This window comes from Selaginella moellendorffii, unplaced genomic scaffold, assembly GCF_000143415.4.
Source record: "Selaginella moellendorffii unplaced genomic scaffold, v1.0 SELMOscaffold_1, whole genome shotgun sequence".
NCBI classification, from domain to species: domain Eukaryota; kingdom Viridiplantae; phylum Streptophyta; class Lycopodiopsida; order Selaginellales; family Selaginellaceae; genus Selaginella; species Selaginella moellendorffii.
The window spans coordinates 1,643,641-1,657,139 of record NW_003314262.1 but is presented as its reverse complement, the minus strand read 5'-3'; the positions used below and the strand labels follow the sequence as shown (position 1 = coordinate 1,657,139).

General features: G+C 43.6%; 1 protein-coding gene and 1 pseudogene across 1 annotated transcript; both read left to right on the top strand.

The window, feature by feature from the left end:
- Positions 1 to 3,873: 3,873 nt before the first annotated feature.
- LOC9656938 lies at positions 3,874 to 5,494 on the top strand (annotated as a pseudogene).
- Positions 5,495 to 9,683: 4,189 nt separating this feature from the next.
- Positions 9,684 to 13,245, top strand: LOC9656937 (DNA polymerase kappa). Its single transcript, XM_024684111.1, has 17 exons — positions 9,684 to 9,855; positions 9,915 to 10,087; positions 10,167 to 10,340; positions 10,390 to 10,513; positions 10,568 to 10,668; positions 10,714 to 10,800; positions 10,853 to 10,948; positions 11,006 to 11,126; positions 11,177 to 11,305; positions 11,357 to 11,448; positions 11,500 to 11,611; positions 11,660 to 11,996; positions 12,050 to 12,288; positions 12,367 to 12,409; positions 12,469 to 12,588; positions 12,653 to 12,773; positions 12,831 to 13,245. The coding sequence occupies exons 1-13, from the start codon at positions 9,690 to 9,692 to the stop codon at positions 12,132 to 12,134; spliced, it is 1,797 nt and encodes a 598-aa protein (XP_024539879.1). The 5' UTR covers positions 9,684 to 9,689; the 3' UTR covers positions 12,135 to 12,288; positions 12,367 to 12,409; positions 12,469 to 12,588; positions 12,653 to 12,773; positions 12,831 to 13,245.
- Positions 13,246 to 13,499: the final 254 nt, after the last annotated feature.

The following is a 13,499-nucleotide window of genomic DNA, read 5'->3' as shown; positions in this document are numbered from 1 at the left end:
AGACTCCAATTCTCGTTGTCTCCCACACACATCTCACACGGACTTGAAAGGAATATGAACACGCGGGAGCCATGGAAGGATCTGAGCTTGTGTCCGTCCTACCTCGCTGAGTGCTCTCCTTTTCTCCCTGGTTGAGTGCTCTCGCTGGTTCCATATTTTTTTTCCCTGGTCTTGCTTTCTAGTGCTCGTTCCATGCCCATCCTGCTCGCCATTTCGTTTGTCTTGTTTGTTTACACTGGCGATGGCGGTGGTGTTCAAAACCATGAACATCTTTGTTCAAAAACCTGAATGCCAGGTTTTTGAACAGCACTGCCATCGCCACCAACGCCACCAACGCCACCAACGCCACCACTGCCATCACAACAAGTGCAGTACCTCTAGTTTTGTTTGGGAAAAGGAGATCTTAAAAATTCAGCAGTGATTTTCTTTCTGGAGGGAAGATCTCCTCTTCCCAACGAAAAACAGCGGTGATCAGATGGAGCATCTTGCTCTCATGATCATGATCATGAGCAGGACGCTCCGTTGTTTTTGGTTGCTACTGTTGGTGAACAGCCAAAGCGGCCAAGGCAGCGTGACATCACGCTGCCTTGGTTTCTTTGGCTCCGCTGAAGCAGGATGGTCTCAAGATTCCTCTTCTCTTTTGGCTACTGAGAATGGAATGTGTGTTTAAAAGGAAATCATGAGAGAAACGTAGATTCTTGAAACTTCTGGTGTGCGAATTGCTCCAATGCGCGTGCGGAAAAGAAATAGCTTCATTCAAGGGAAGAACTATTCCTGCCGGGAGCGATTATCTAGCCAAGGGAGTTCTATTCCAAACTGGCAAACAAACTATTTATAGAGCTCTTCTCCCAAGCAACAAGGAAGCGGCTCCAACTCCAAGCAAAATTCTCCATGTTCGAAAGAAAAAGATTCATCCAATTTTGTGATTATTTTGGCACTATTTGTACAATTATAGTGTTTAGAAGCAAGCTCTTGCAACCTCAATCGCAGCCAAAAGGTCTACTTTCAAAGCGAAAGGAAATCAACTGGCGCGGACCTTCGCCTTGACACTCTAACAGACGTGCTTGACTGATTGCAAGCGAGTGACGAGCCCTCCAAGAGTTACTGGTTTGTTTCTGCAAACTCTCGCTCGCAAGGATTTGCCGGAAAAGATGCACGCACCTATCCAATCCCAGGTCAGTAGCATACAATGCCCAGTGTCTGAAAATGTGTAGCAGGAAAAATTTTCAGGGGCGGTGACGGCGAGGCCCAAACTCCATCTATATCATCAACAAGGCAAGTACGTTTGAATTGCTGAAGAGAATTCTAAAGGCTTCTGGCAGATTTCTTCCGAAGAGATCTAAGGTACAGTATCCAGGACGCTTGGACTTCATTTGTTGAAAGGAGGAAGGCTACATAGTTCGGGCTTCCGGTTTTGCAATCCCAGTTTGTGTCATGGTATTGGAGCTCGGTTAGCGCCATGGAAAGGAAGCCAGCCATTTGTGAGTTCGATGGAGAAGGTTTTTGAAGCCTATCTCCTTTCCACGGTTTGTTTGGCATTGTAGATGGGACAGAGCCACTGCTAGCACTGAGTGCAAATGCTGCAAATGTTCGTGATTGGACTCTTCGGGACTCCAAGGCTAGGGGCAGTATCACAATGTGTCTCTCCTCGAATGTGCTCCTTGCTGCCCCATCAATCCCCATGTCCACGGCTGCAGCACTTTGAAAGTGGCTGAATGAGATGGATGTCTTTAACATCCACTCACAGATGAATTCACTGAGGTCGGAAGAGAATGGAAGCACACAGCAACTTCATGGCTTCTTCACTCAGCTTGCAACTGGAGCAAATCATGCCCTCATGGACGAGCAGCAGAGGCTGCGGCTCTACAGATCCTTACTGAGTAGCTGGAAGAGTGCTGTGGAAAGCTTGCTTCTTCAGCCAGGGATGACTTTGGGCAGATGCTGTGAGGAGCCTTTGCAACATTGAAGCTATGCTAAGTTGCCTCAGGCTATGTATGCTTCCAAGGCTCCAAAGTGATGCCAAGATGTGCATAAGAAACTTGTCTTCATTAAACATGATATTTGTGCTTACAAGCGCCTGTAAACTTTACTTTACCGATGGCATCATTTTGTGCATATCTAATGAAGACGTATTTTTTACTTTTGGGATCAATCTTTTGTCCAAAATGCATATGTAGTAGGCTGTAGCTTGAAGCTGGATGCTTGCATCACAACAGATGCCTTGAAACTCTTTGTTGAAGTATTTGCCACCTCTATCAACTTTCAATCTTGCCTCAATATATCCCTTATATGTTCAAAAGGCAAAATCTTACACCAAGAAGTGGATACATGTCTAGTGGCTATAATCATCAATAAAGGTGATCAAATGTCATGGCTTGGGATGTCGATGCCAAGTCCAAACGTAGACTTGGATATATGCATATGAAAGATCATGTCATTGTTACTAACTTGGATTTTTAGAATATCCCATTTATATTTTGTGAATTCTACATTCTAGGCAAACATCACTACCATAATTTATCACTGAGCATGCATTGTACAACTTCCATGGTTTGGAAAGCTTGAATTGAATCAGCAGCAGTGAGCTCATACAAATCCCTTATGGCCCAAGAAATAGCTACACAAACAGAACGGAAAAGTCACTAGAGTCAATTCAGGAGACTCCTTTGGCATTTAAGATTACTATTGCACTTTGTCACAACAGATATTAAGTTTATCAGTTTAACAATTTAGCAGTTTACATTTTTCATAGCAAGATAGAGATAGAGACACACCATAGAATACCATGGTCCTCCCATGATTAAGTAAGAGCTAAAATTGACTAATGCCTTTCATATGTATGGTTGTGTCATTGCCAATTAAACATTATGTTTGCTATTGTTCACCTGGTAACAATCTTTTTATTGCCCATAAGAATAATATAACTAGAGTCTACTCAATGCCACAACTGCCTCTGCATTGTAGAGCTCCTCATTAGCCTCAGATGCTATGCCATCTCCATCACTCTTGAGAAAATTGGCTTGGAGATGGGGCATTAGGCTTGCAATTGTATGGCCCCGAAGCTTGCTAGCTGTTGCTGCAAAAGCATACACTAATTCTTGGCATCTGGGTTTGGCACACTTCGATGTTCTAGAAGTTCGCTCTTTCTGGATGAGACTTGCTTTGTTCTTTTGATCCCACTTGTGGGAGCAAACTTGGTTTTACCTCTGCCATTAGCTCCTATTCATGTTTTGCCACCAGCTCCATTAGCTCCTCTGGGAAATCCTCTACAAGTAGATATCCTTAAACTAGTTAATGCTCCTCTAGTCAAGGATAGGCCTCCAATGCTTATCAACGTCATGGCATGCCTAATCTGCTGCCATTATTCACCTACAGAAATGTTGGCCCTCATTGAAAGTTCAGGAAAATGCTAAAACATATGTTGTGGAGCTTGATGACTTTTGCAGCCATGTTGATGCCAACATCCGCATGACCTATGATGAGGCTGTCTCTATTGTCTCTGGTCCTAAAGCTCACCTTGCCAGTGTGGAATAAGTTGCTTCCATTCGGGTTAATGGCACGTGGATTTTACACCACTAGGATCAAAATAATTTTTTTCCAAAAAGTATGAAATTTAAGGCATGATTGCTTGTTCATGGCAACTATAATGAAACATTTTCCCAAGTTGCCAGCCTTCATATTGTTTTTTGCGCTTGCAGCTGCTATATGGATGTCAAGATGGCCTTCTTGAATGGGGATACCCAGAGGATATCAACATGCATATGATGTTGAGCTGTATGGCAATTGCAGAAAGCTTTGTATGGTTTAAAACAAAAATCTTGCATCTAGTATAGAAAATTTGATGCTAGAGGTCATGCAAGGAGCATGCTCATAATGGCTCTCTACATTAATGATTTGCTCATCGTGGGTGATGCTCCTGATGCCAAGGCAGCAATAGCATATGGGTGATGCTCCTGATGCCAAGGCAGAAATGGCATATAGGTGCTCTTCAGGTTTTCCTATTTTTTTCCTCAATATAATAATTGATGCACTCTTTTTGTTCAAAGCAGCTAGTTTGATGTTCAAACATATTGCCCTGGAGCTGCATATGAGACGATGTCCTCTTCCCTATCAAGACTTCAATATGGCATCGACAGTGCTGTGGCCGTAGTTTACCAATAAATTACGATCGGGAACTAATAGACACCTGAAGCATTATTTGAGCCACCAGCATTAAATTAGTGTTATTAAATTAAGGCACATTGTAATGACTCAACGCAAATCCTACTATTCAGAGTCAGGGAAGCTAAGGAGCGCTTCCAGGTACTGCTGCTTCGCGAAGGAGGCTCTTGGTCCTTCTCAATCACATCGGAAAATCTCCTTCTCTTAGTAGCCCACAGATTTGCCCCATTGTGAAACGTCTGGATATGATTATATCATAGAAGTTTTATTAGTATTTCACAACGAGATTGCTGGGATTTGCCGAGTTGGCACCCGAGTCTGGATCAAAGTTGTGTTTTCTTGTCTCTAAAATTTTTTCATTCGATCCTCTAAAATCTTTTCATTTCGATGAGCTCACTGGAATGCAGCTAAGCGGGAACAAGCTGGAATTTCTCCTGGCGGAAGCAAAGGTACAAGGTGCCGATTGCGTGATAACCATCGGTGGAATCCCAAGCAACCATTGTAGAGCCACTGCTGTTGCTACTATCTGCTCGACTGCTATCTCATCCTGCAAGATTCTTCTTCTTTTTTTTTCTTCAGCTTTTCTTCTTTACTTTGGTCAAAAGAAGACTACACGAAGCACGGTTGTTCGTTTTTCAGAGTTCGATAGCGTTGGAGACATGCTCGTAGAAAAACTAAGAGCCCAAGAAAGAAAGCCTTATCTCATCCCTGTTGGTGGCGTGCCTGGTTAGTACCTCTTATCCTTCATTAAGTTTTGTTCTTCGTTGTTTCTAAGCTTGCTTGCTAGGGGCTATATTTTCGCTGCACGGGAGATTGAGCAGCAAGTAGAGGCTGGGACGTGTCCCCGTTTAGACGAGATTGTCATGGCATGCGGAAGGTTAGTTCATACTTTTCCTCTTTTTATGTAGTTGTTTATGGATTCTCTTTTCGTAGCGGTGGAACAACATCAGGACTGGTTCATGGTTACACAGTCTGTGACAGCCCGGACTATTTCTACGATTACATCCAGGGACTCGCAAGTGAACCCTCGAGACATTGCCAGGCTGGTTGATGTAAGTTTGTTGCTTATTGATGGGAAGATTGAAAGAGCTAACAAAACTTGATCGGATCCAGTTTATAGGTGAGGAGAGAAGTCTTTCGAGTGTTCTCCAACTAAAATCTCTTGTCTTGTTTCTCAGTGGGAAAGCATTGCATGACAGGTCAAGACATGGCGTGTGATGCCCAGTATTGGACAAGGAAGAAGGTGCTGTTTATTCACACTGGGGGCCTCCTTGGCATGTCTGATAAACTCCAGCCCCTCACTGGGAATTGGAGGAGAATGCAAATTATGTAAATTGAAATTCTTAATGAAACTCCCGTCCATTTGAAGGATATCTTGCAACGATCACCAATTCAAAAACTCCTTGAATGCCGGCCTGGTTTCTTGTCACTCCATTTTCCATTAGCTCCCTCCCTTGACACGCAGCAGACTCCTATTCTCGTCAACTCCCACACACATCTCACACAGACTCGAAAGGAATATGACGCGCTGGAGCCATGGAAGGATCTAGAAAGCGCAAAATTCTTCTTCATCACTGGCCCCAGCCCCATGCTCTTCCACTGGTTTCCCTAGCGCTCTCAGTTTGTTTCCATCCTAGTGCTCTCGCTGGTTTCGCTTTCTCCCTAGTGCTCTCTGCTTTCCTTTTTTTCCCTGGTCTTGCTTTCCATTGCTTTAAGTTGGGACTGAATCTTGCTCGCCCTGGCAATGGCGGTGGTGTGAACATCTTTGGTGTGTCTGTCGTGCGGGCGGCAGGACAGATGTTCAGGTTTTTGAATACCACCGCCATTGCCACCACTGTCATCACCAACATGTGATGCGTTTCTTTGGGAAGAGGAGATCTTCCCTGCACAAACAGATCTCCTCTTCCCAAACTCTGGTCCAGCTGGTGACGGCGCAGAGCTCTACAAAAGGTACGAACAAAAAACAACTAGAGCTTGCATGCGAGCAGCCGGAGGATGTGCATATGGGGAATTTCTGAAGCAAGGCGGCAGCAAGAAACCTCCATGAGAGACTCTCATGGAGGTATTTTGCTGCCTCTTTGCTTCAGGAATTCTCTCCAAATAGAACTCTCAAGATTCCTCTTTTCGTTTTGGCTACTGATAATCGCTTCCGATTGTTTCATGTTGGAATAGAACTCCCTAGATTCCTCTTCTCCTCTTGGCTAGACAACCGCTCGCGGCAGGAATCTCTCTTTCCCCTTGGAACGAATGAAGCTATATTGAAACTTTGGCGCGCGCATTGGAGCAATTCGCGCACCAGACGTTTCAAGAACCGTTAGTCTTCATGATTCTCTTGTAAACAACATTCCATTCTCTTCTTCCCGTCTTTAGCAAGCAACAAGCAAGCGAAAACAATCAAATCATCTCCAGCTCCAAGCAAAATTCTCCATGTTCCAGGGACTGCGTTTCGACCTTCGAAAGAAAAAGATTCATCCAGGTGATTTTTCACATCGCGGTCATCGCTATTTGTGGTAAACGCTAAAGATCTAAGAGTTCATAACCATTCTGCTGGTGCGCAGCTCGGCAATCTCTTCCTTGATAAATCAAAGCTTTCCACCTCAGGATCGACAAAGGCGCCTTCAAAAAAGCCTAGCTGTCCCGGCTCCAGGAGAATTGGAGATGGTGGTTAAGCGTGGGATCATAGCATCTCTATATTATCCATGGCAGCCGCGCGCAGCGTCCTGAGGATCATCACATTGGCCTCCCAAACGCGAGGAAGACGTGGAGATAGCCTCCCATGGAATGCAGTGCGTTTTGCATATGCCCATATCCGGTATCTTGTTTGAATCTTTGGATCCTTTCAAGAACCTCTTTTGATGTATTGATTTTGCCATGCATTGCATACATTTTACGTTTAGAATGCAATGCTGCGCCGTGGCATCTCTAGAAACAGTTCCTGGTATCGCTCTAGATTCCCTTTCACGGAGCATCTTGCAAATCTAGCGGCGGCATGGCGACTTGATCGCAGTTCTCTATGCGAAATCAGCCCAGAGATCGCTGAAAGTTGATCTGAGCTAAAAAAACGTATTCTCTCTTCAATTCTGGTGGCCTGGAGCAAAGGAATGAGCTTTGGTTCTCACTCTGTTTCTCTTGCTCTCACCCAAGTAGTCCTCACCCTTTTGCTACCAATGCTTGCATATTCTTGGTATGCTTCTGGGACTGATTGTTTGTTTGTGTAACAGGAGCCAATGTAGGCAAGAAGCTCTTGAATCCCTAGATGTCGAGGAGGGTGCTCTTGTCAGGAGCTCGTCGACGAAAGAAGGGAAGACTGGTGATGGCATGCGCACTGGGATGGCCGGTCCCCAACCCAATAAATAGGATCTTTTGCCATGACAGAAAAATGTTCGGAAGCAGCTCGGGTGACTCGGGCAACAAGCAAACGGTGCAGAATGAAAAAGATTTTTTGGTCTGTTTTTCAGCCAAAACAGCAGTCGCCCAAAACAGCAGTTGCCCAAGGAGATACTCTTTGGTTGATAAAATTCCTGGTCTCCTCTTCTTGATAATCTAACAATTGGAATGAATGGAACCTTGAAAGTTATAATTAAAAATAATATTTTATTTTATTTTTGCTAATAATAACACTTAGAATAAGAGATTCTTTGTGGAACATTAATAAAAAGTATTTTTATTTAAAAAACATGTTTCATGAAGAATTATTTAATTGTAATGAAGATTGAGAATGAAAAAAAAAATTATAATAAAAATTGAGACTTTACTAATAAATAAAGAATTTATAACCAACCAAAAAAATCTATAGTGGTACAATGGATAATAAAACTTTTAAATTATTCTGTTATTATTATCCAGTAATTTTGTGGATGAAAATAAAATTGAATATTTTATAAATAGTTTTATATATTATATTTTAGAAATTAATATTTAATATTGTTTAAATTGAAGTAAAAAAGTAACTAATGTACACTTTTTATATAATACTGTTTTGACAATTTAAAAGTTTTATATAACAATTAAATCTTAAATATATGCTATTTTTTATTTTTATTAAATTACAGTAACTATGAAATAACATAAAACATTTTTAGTTTGAAGACTGGTAATGAATATGGGTTCTAAAAATTTAAATTTACATAATTTAAAGAATTTCAAAAGATAATATCTAAAATTTAAAATAAATACATATCCCTTTAATTTATATGAATTACATAGATGTGCTCACACTTTTAAGACTTAAATCTCAAAAAAAAAAAAAAAATCCTTCAATTTTGATTTGTTAATTTTATTATTGTCTTTTGCTACATTTAAAACCATTTTAAAATCCAAAAGGCTTTTAAACTTTTTATACAATGGCTAAGCAGCCGGGGAGGCACATCCGCGGCTATTGAGCTTTTGGCACCTCTACATCCATGGCCTTTTCCATCGAAGCTGATCAAGGATTTGTCGCGTGAGTTCCCAGGCGACTTGTTCCAGCTTCAAGACGCGACTGGACACATGCTAAAGCGGAAGTTTGCAGAGGACGATTCCATGGACAGTGTCATGTGCCGAGGAGGCTACCATGGCAGTGAGTATGCGATGGTGATTCTCCAGAACGCTTGGAGGTCGTCTCTATGTCGTGGTTGAGACCTCTCAGTATGCTCAACTTGTGCCGGAGGGATTGTGCAAGTGGTGAATGGCAAGATCGACCCAGAATTCACAAGTCATCCTCCATACTGAGTCCCCAAGGATGTCGTTCCAGCTTCCAACGACTGGGAGCTATGGGTTTAGTCACGTTCGAGCTCGCCGGCTCTTTGACGGGCTTTTGCGATTGACACTCCTCATGTAGAAGGTCCCAACCAACGTCCGCCCATCTAGATAACAAGCTGTCTTGGAAGATCTTCCTATAGAACTTGGTGCCAGTTGGTGGAACTCTTGTGACCCGACCCTTCAACTCTTGGTGACGAGCGAACGCTGCCATCGGAATCTGAGAACAAGGATCAAGCTCAATGACGAGACGATGAATCGCTGAATGAGATACTCCTCCACGTCCGTGTTGGTACTCCCACTGCCGGTTGTTACCCCGGAGGAGAGGCAGCCATTCAGCCGCTCGATCTCTCGAGGGGATGGCAGTGTGAACTGCTTGATTGCCTCGACCAGCGCGAGCTGATGTGCAAAAGCCTGCTTCTCACTGTCTGGAGTCCAGTACCTGCGCGAAACTTGGACATCCCTCTTGCTCCAGGATCTCCTGGTCTCTTGCGTCACAGCCGGATCCAGCGTCGGGCCCGAGAACTTGTCCAGGACTGGAAATGGGACGCCTTCTTCCACTTTGACGATGGTCTCGAGCAAGCGGGAAGTTGGCTCTGAAAACGTCCTCGTGGTGATTGCCGCGAGTGATCTCCGCTGGCTCCATCGTGCACAACGTTGTGGAGCTCCTAACTTGAGAATGAGTCCAACCGGTATATTCTATCTCCGGTAAAAGACAGAATATTCAATGGATTTTGTGTACGGTAAGATACTAAACCCTTGGCCGTACATTAGGTTTATTTTCAAAGCCGATGGCGGGCGAGGAGGTATCAGCGGTGAGCCCTTCCCACGGCGATTCGAGCGATGGAAGAATGGCGCCTCAAGCTCAGGATCGAGCGGGGGGCTCGTCGGAAGTGGCGGCGGGGGGAGATAAGCCCTGGCATTGTTACGACACGGTGTTCTTGAATGCCAAAGCAGGTCTGGATTTGTGGTTATTTCCCACATTCTTCCTATGTTTGTGTGTGTGCGTGAGTCAGGAATGAGTGGAGTGGACAAGGAAAAAGTCCAGAAGGTTGTTTACGAGATGAGCAAAGGATCCCGGTATTTCGAGAACGAGCAGCGCAAAGAAGCAATTCTCCAGCAGAGGATCGAGAAATTCAGAGAACAGGCTGCAAAAATCAGCACGACTAAGCTCGCAGAGACGAAAGCGGTGAGATTTCTCTGTTTTCATTTTTTTTTCTTTTCCTTTCTCTTCCAGCTCTAACATAAAAAAAACAAGAGATGTATAGGCGGTTGATAGACGAATTCTCGAGCTAGAGGCGAGCCGAAATCTCGACAAAACTTGGATGCATGTCGATATGGATGCGTTTTACGCCGCCGTCGAGACAGTGGAGGATGTTTCCTTGTCTTGCAAGCCTATGGCTGTTGGAGGCATGTCGATGATTTGCACTGCAAACTATGAGGTATGCCTTTTGTGCACGAAGAATTTCAGTGTTCACTTCTCCACCGCAGGCTCGGAAGTTTGGAGTGCGTGCTGCAATGCCTGGTTTCATAGCCTGCAAGCTGTGTCCGGACTTGGTATTGATAAAGCCAAACTTTGAAAAATACACGCATTACAGTGAACTCACACGTCAAGGTACTACCATATTCCGTTTTTCTTTTGGAGTCTTAGTAAACCTTTCTGTTCCAGTCTTTCGCTTATATGACAAAAATTTTATTGCAAGGAGCCTGGACGAAGCGTATCTTGATATTACGGAGTTTTGTAGAACGGAAAGCATTGCTCCGGCAGAGGTAGGCTGGACGCAGTATTATGTGATTTTTTCATGCGGTTTACAGGTAGCTGAACGGCTTCGGAAAGACGTTTTTGAGAAAACTAAGCTTACTTGCAGTGCTGGTGTTGCAGCCAACCGTCTCCTAGCGAAGGTGCTTTCGTTCCTAAAGCTTCTGACCATCTTTGCTTTTTGCTTTTTTGTAGGTGTGTTCTGACATTAATAAACCAAATGGCCAATTTGTGCTTGAAAGTGATCGCGAAAAGATTATGGAATTTGTGTCGAAGCTGCCTATTCGGAAGGTTTTGAGCTCCTGATTCCAATATTTTGTTTTAAAACCTGATATTTTTGTTTTCAAGGTTTCTGGTATTGGAAAGGTTACGGAGAGACTGTTGAAAGACGTTCTTTCTATCAATATGTGCTCTGATTTGATAGAAAATAGATATTTGATTTCGGCTTTGTTTTCAACAATTTCCACAGGTATCGTATGTCTCATTCGACGATGGTGACATTATTTCAGGTTTTTGCAGATTTTTTCTTATCAGTTGGCCTGGGTATTGGTGCCTCCGAGGCTCCTCACGAAGAGCAAAGAAAAAGCATAAGCAATGAAAGAACGTTTTCACCGACAAGTGACGCGAACATTCTTGGCAAAATCTTAGGTTCGTTTTGCACAGTTGAGTGTAAAATTTGTGACTCCTTTCGCATATCAGGTGACCTCGCTGAAAGTTTGTCCGAGGACATGATCAAGGAAAATTTGCAAGGCCGGACATTAACGCTAAAACTTAAGACGAGCACATTTGAGGTGCGTTCTAGTCATAGAGTTTTGTATAATAGCCAATGTTTTCTCTGGCAGGTACGTAGTCGGGCCGTATCAGTTCAGCATTTTATTAGTTCTAAGAAAGAAATCGAATCACTTGCTATAAAACTACTTAAAGCGGAACTTCCTATTTCATTGCGCTTGCTGGGTAAGTACTTTATCTTACCTTCCTCCATTGCTAACTCAAACACCGCAGGAGTGAGAGTTTCCCAGTTCAAAGAAGACGATCCTTCCCAGAAGAGTATTGCAAGCTTTCTGAAAGACATCTCTGATGCCGCTGTCAAGGATGACGACTTGGAACACGATTACGATGAACAGACACCATATTTATCAGACACTGACCGCGATACAAGTTGTAAACATACGGCAGACCAGTGGACGCAAGATGATCGATGTTCCTTGTGTGGCGAGAGAATATCTTCCGAGTATCCAACCCTCAGACAAGAGCACGAGGACTTTCACTTTGCTTTAAAGATCCAACAACAGGACTCTGTTAACCAGCTTGAGGTTTCGAAAAGAAGCATTGGCAAGAGGTATGTCGATAACTTTTATTTTGATTGCAAACTGATGTGGTCCACATTCTCAGACCAATAACTCAAAGCAGCGATCGTGGTACGAAGAAGTCCGCAAAGAATAGAAACTCCATCGAATCATACTTCGCAAAGAACTAGCCGTGCGACAGGGTTTGGACAATCGTGTTATGCCAAGGATCAGAAACGTGCGTCAGCAAGTTGTCTATGGGGCCTGTTTTCGTGAAGAAAGCTTGAACAAAAACACCAAGTATTGCTACCATGGCCAGCCTTCCTGCAACTCACATCAGGATCGGTATGAACAGCAAACCTTACTACCGTTTTTGAGTTCCTTCTCTTTCAACGTTCGTGCGTTGTTTATGTCCCTTCCTAGGCCAGCGGGATCGAAAAACGGACCTCCGGGATAGCTGCATATGGTAAAAAAATCCATTTTTCTTTCCTCAGTCATATCCAATATTTGTTTTCTTTTGGCCAGGAATATACCCGCTTTGTAGTCCAGCAAGAGCATCCTCAAACCCCAAAAACGTATCTTGAGCCGCTTGCGAACCAGGACTGATATAATCGTAGTATCTCCTCGTTTCAGCATACCTGCAAGGTAACACAAGTGGAAGTTTTACATCTCTGTCAAAGGGCTCATAAGATTTCTCCCACCCCATTAGAATCAGCTGGACTACAAACAAAGTCCGCGTGTCTGCGAACTCGAATTCTGTGGCACCGGCCTCGTACCAGACAGGCAGGTCTCTGCCTCCCACAGTCCTTAAAAGCTTCAAAAGAGCCAAGGTATCGTTTCTATAGTTGATAGAAGAGAGTGACTTACATCTGTGACGAGGATTCCAGCAATGCCAGCCATAGCAAAACGAGAATGGACGAGTTCCGCTTGCACGTACCATCGAAGGGTTTCGGGGTCTTTACCGAGCTCGAGGGGATCAAATCCAAAGTCGCCTGCGAGACTGGATGGTCGATCGATAGCAAATTTGCCACAAAGGAGTCACACGGCCGAGAAAGCAAAGATAAGAAATGGTTGGACTTACGAGCCATCAAGATGTTGGGGTGGAGATAAGCCAGGTAGCCAGATGGGCCTTTCGTCACTGCCAGAAGATTGAGCTCGAATTGACAAGAACCGAGCACAATGTGCGTTTCGAATTCGAGGATAGCAGCTTGACGGCTGTGGAGTCCTCCATACCATTGAAAGCCGGTTGCTATCCATTCCTTCCAAGAATGTTATATGCTTTTCCTATGGTCCAGATTTTAATTTGATTTTGTTTAGGTTTTGTATACAAAAAAAATTATCTACATAATTTAAGACGCAAATAGATTTCTTTGTCCCTGGAAAAAGATTAAAGATGAGTTTTTGCCTAGACTACTCGGCCCTTTGTTTTACCTTTGTGTTGCTTTCAATGCTTTTGGTAGATACTAAAGTAATCGTCACAGGTGGATCCTCACTACAAATTGCAGGCCGTCTTAGCAACAAATTGTATCACTCTAGCACTACTCCCAGCGTTGCGT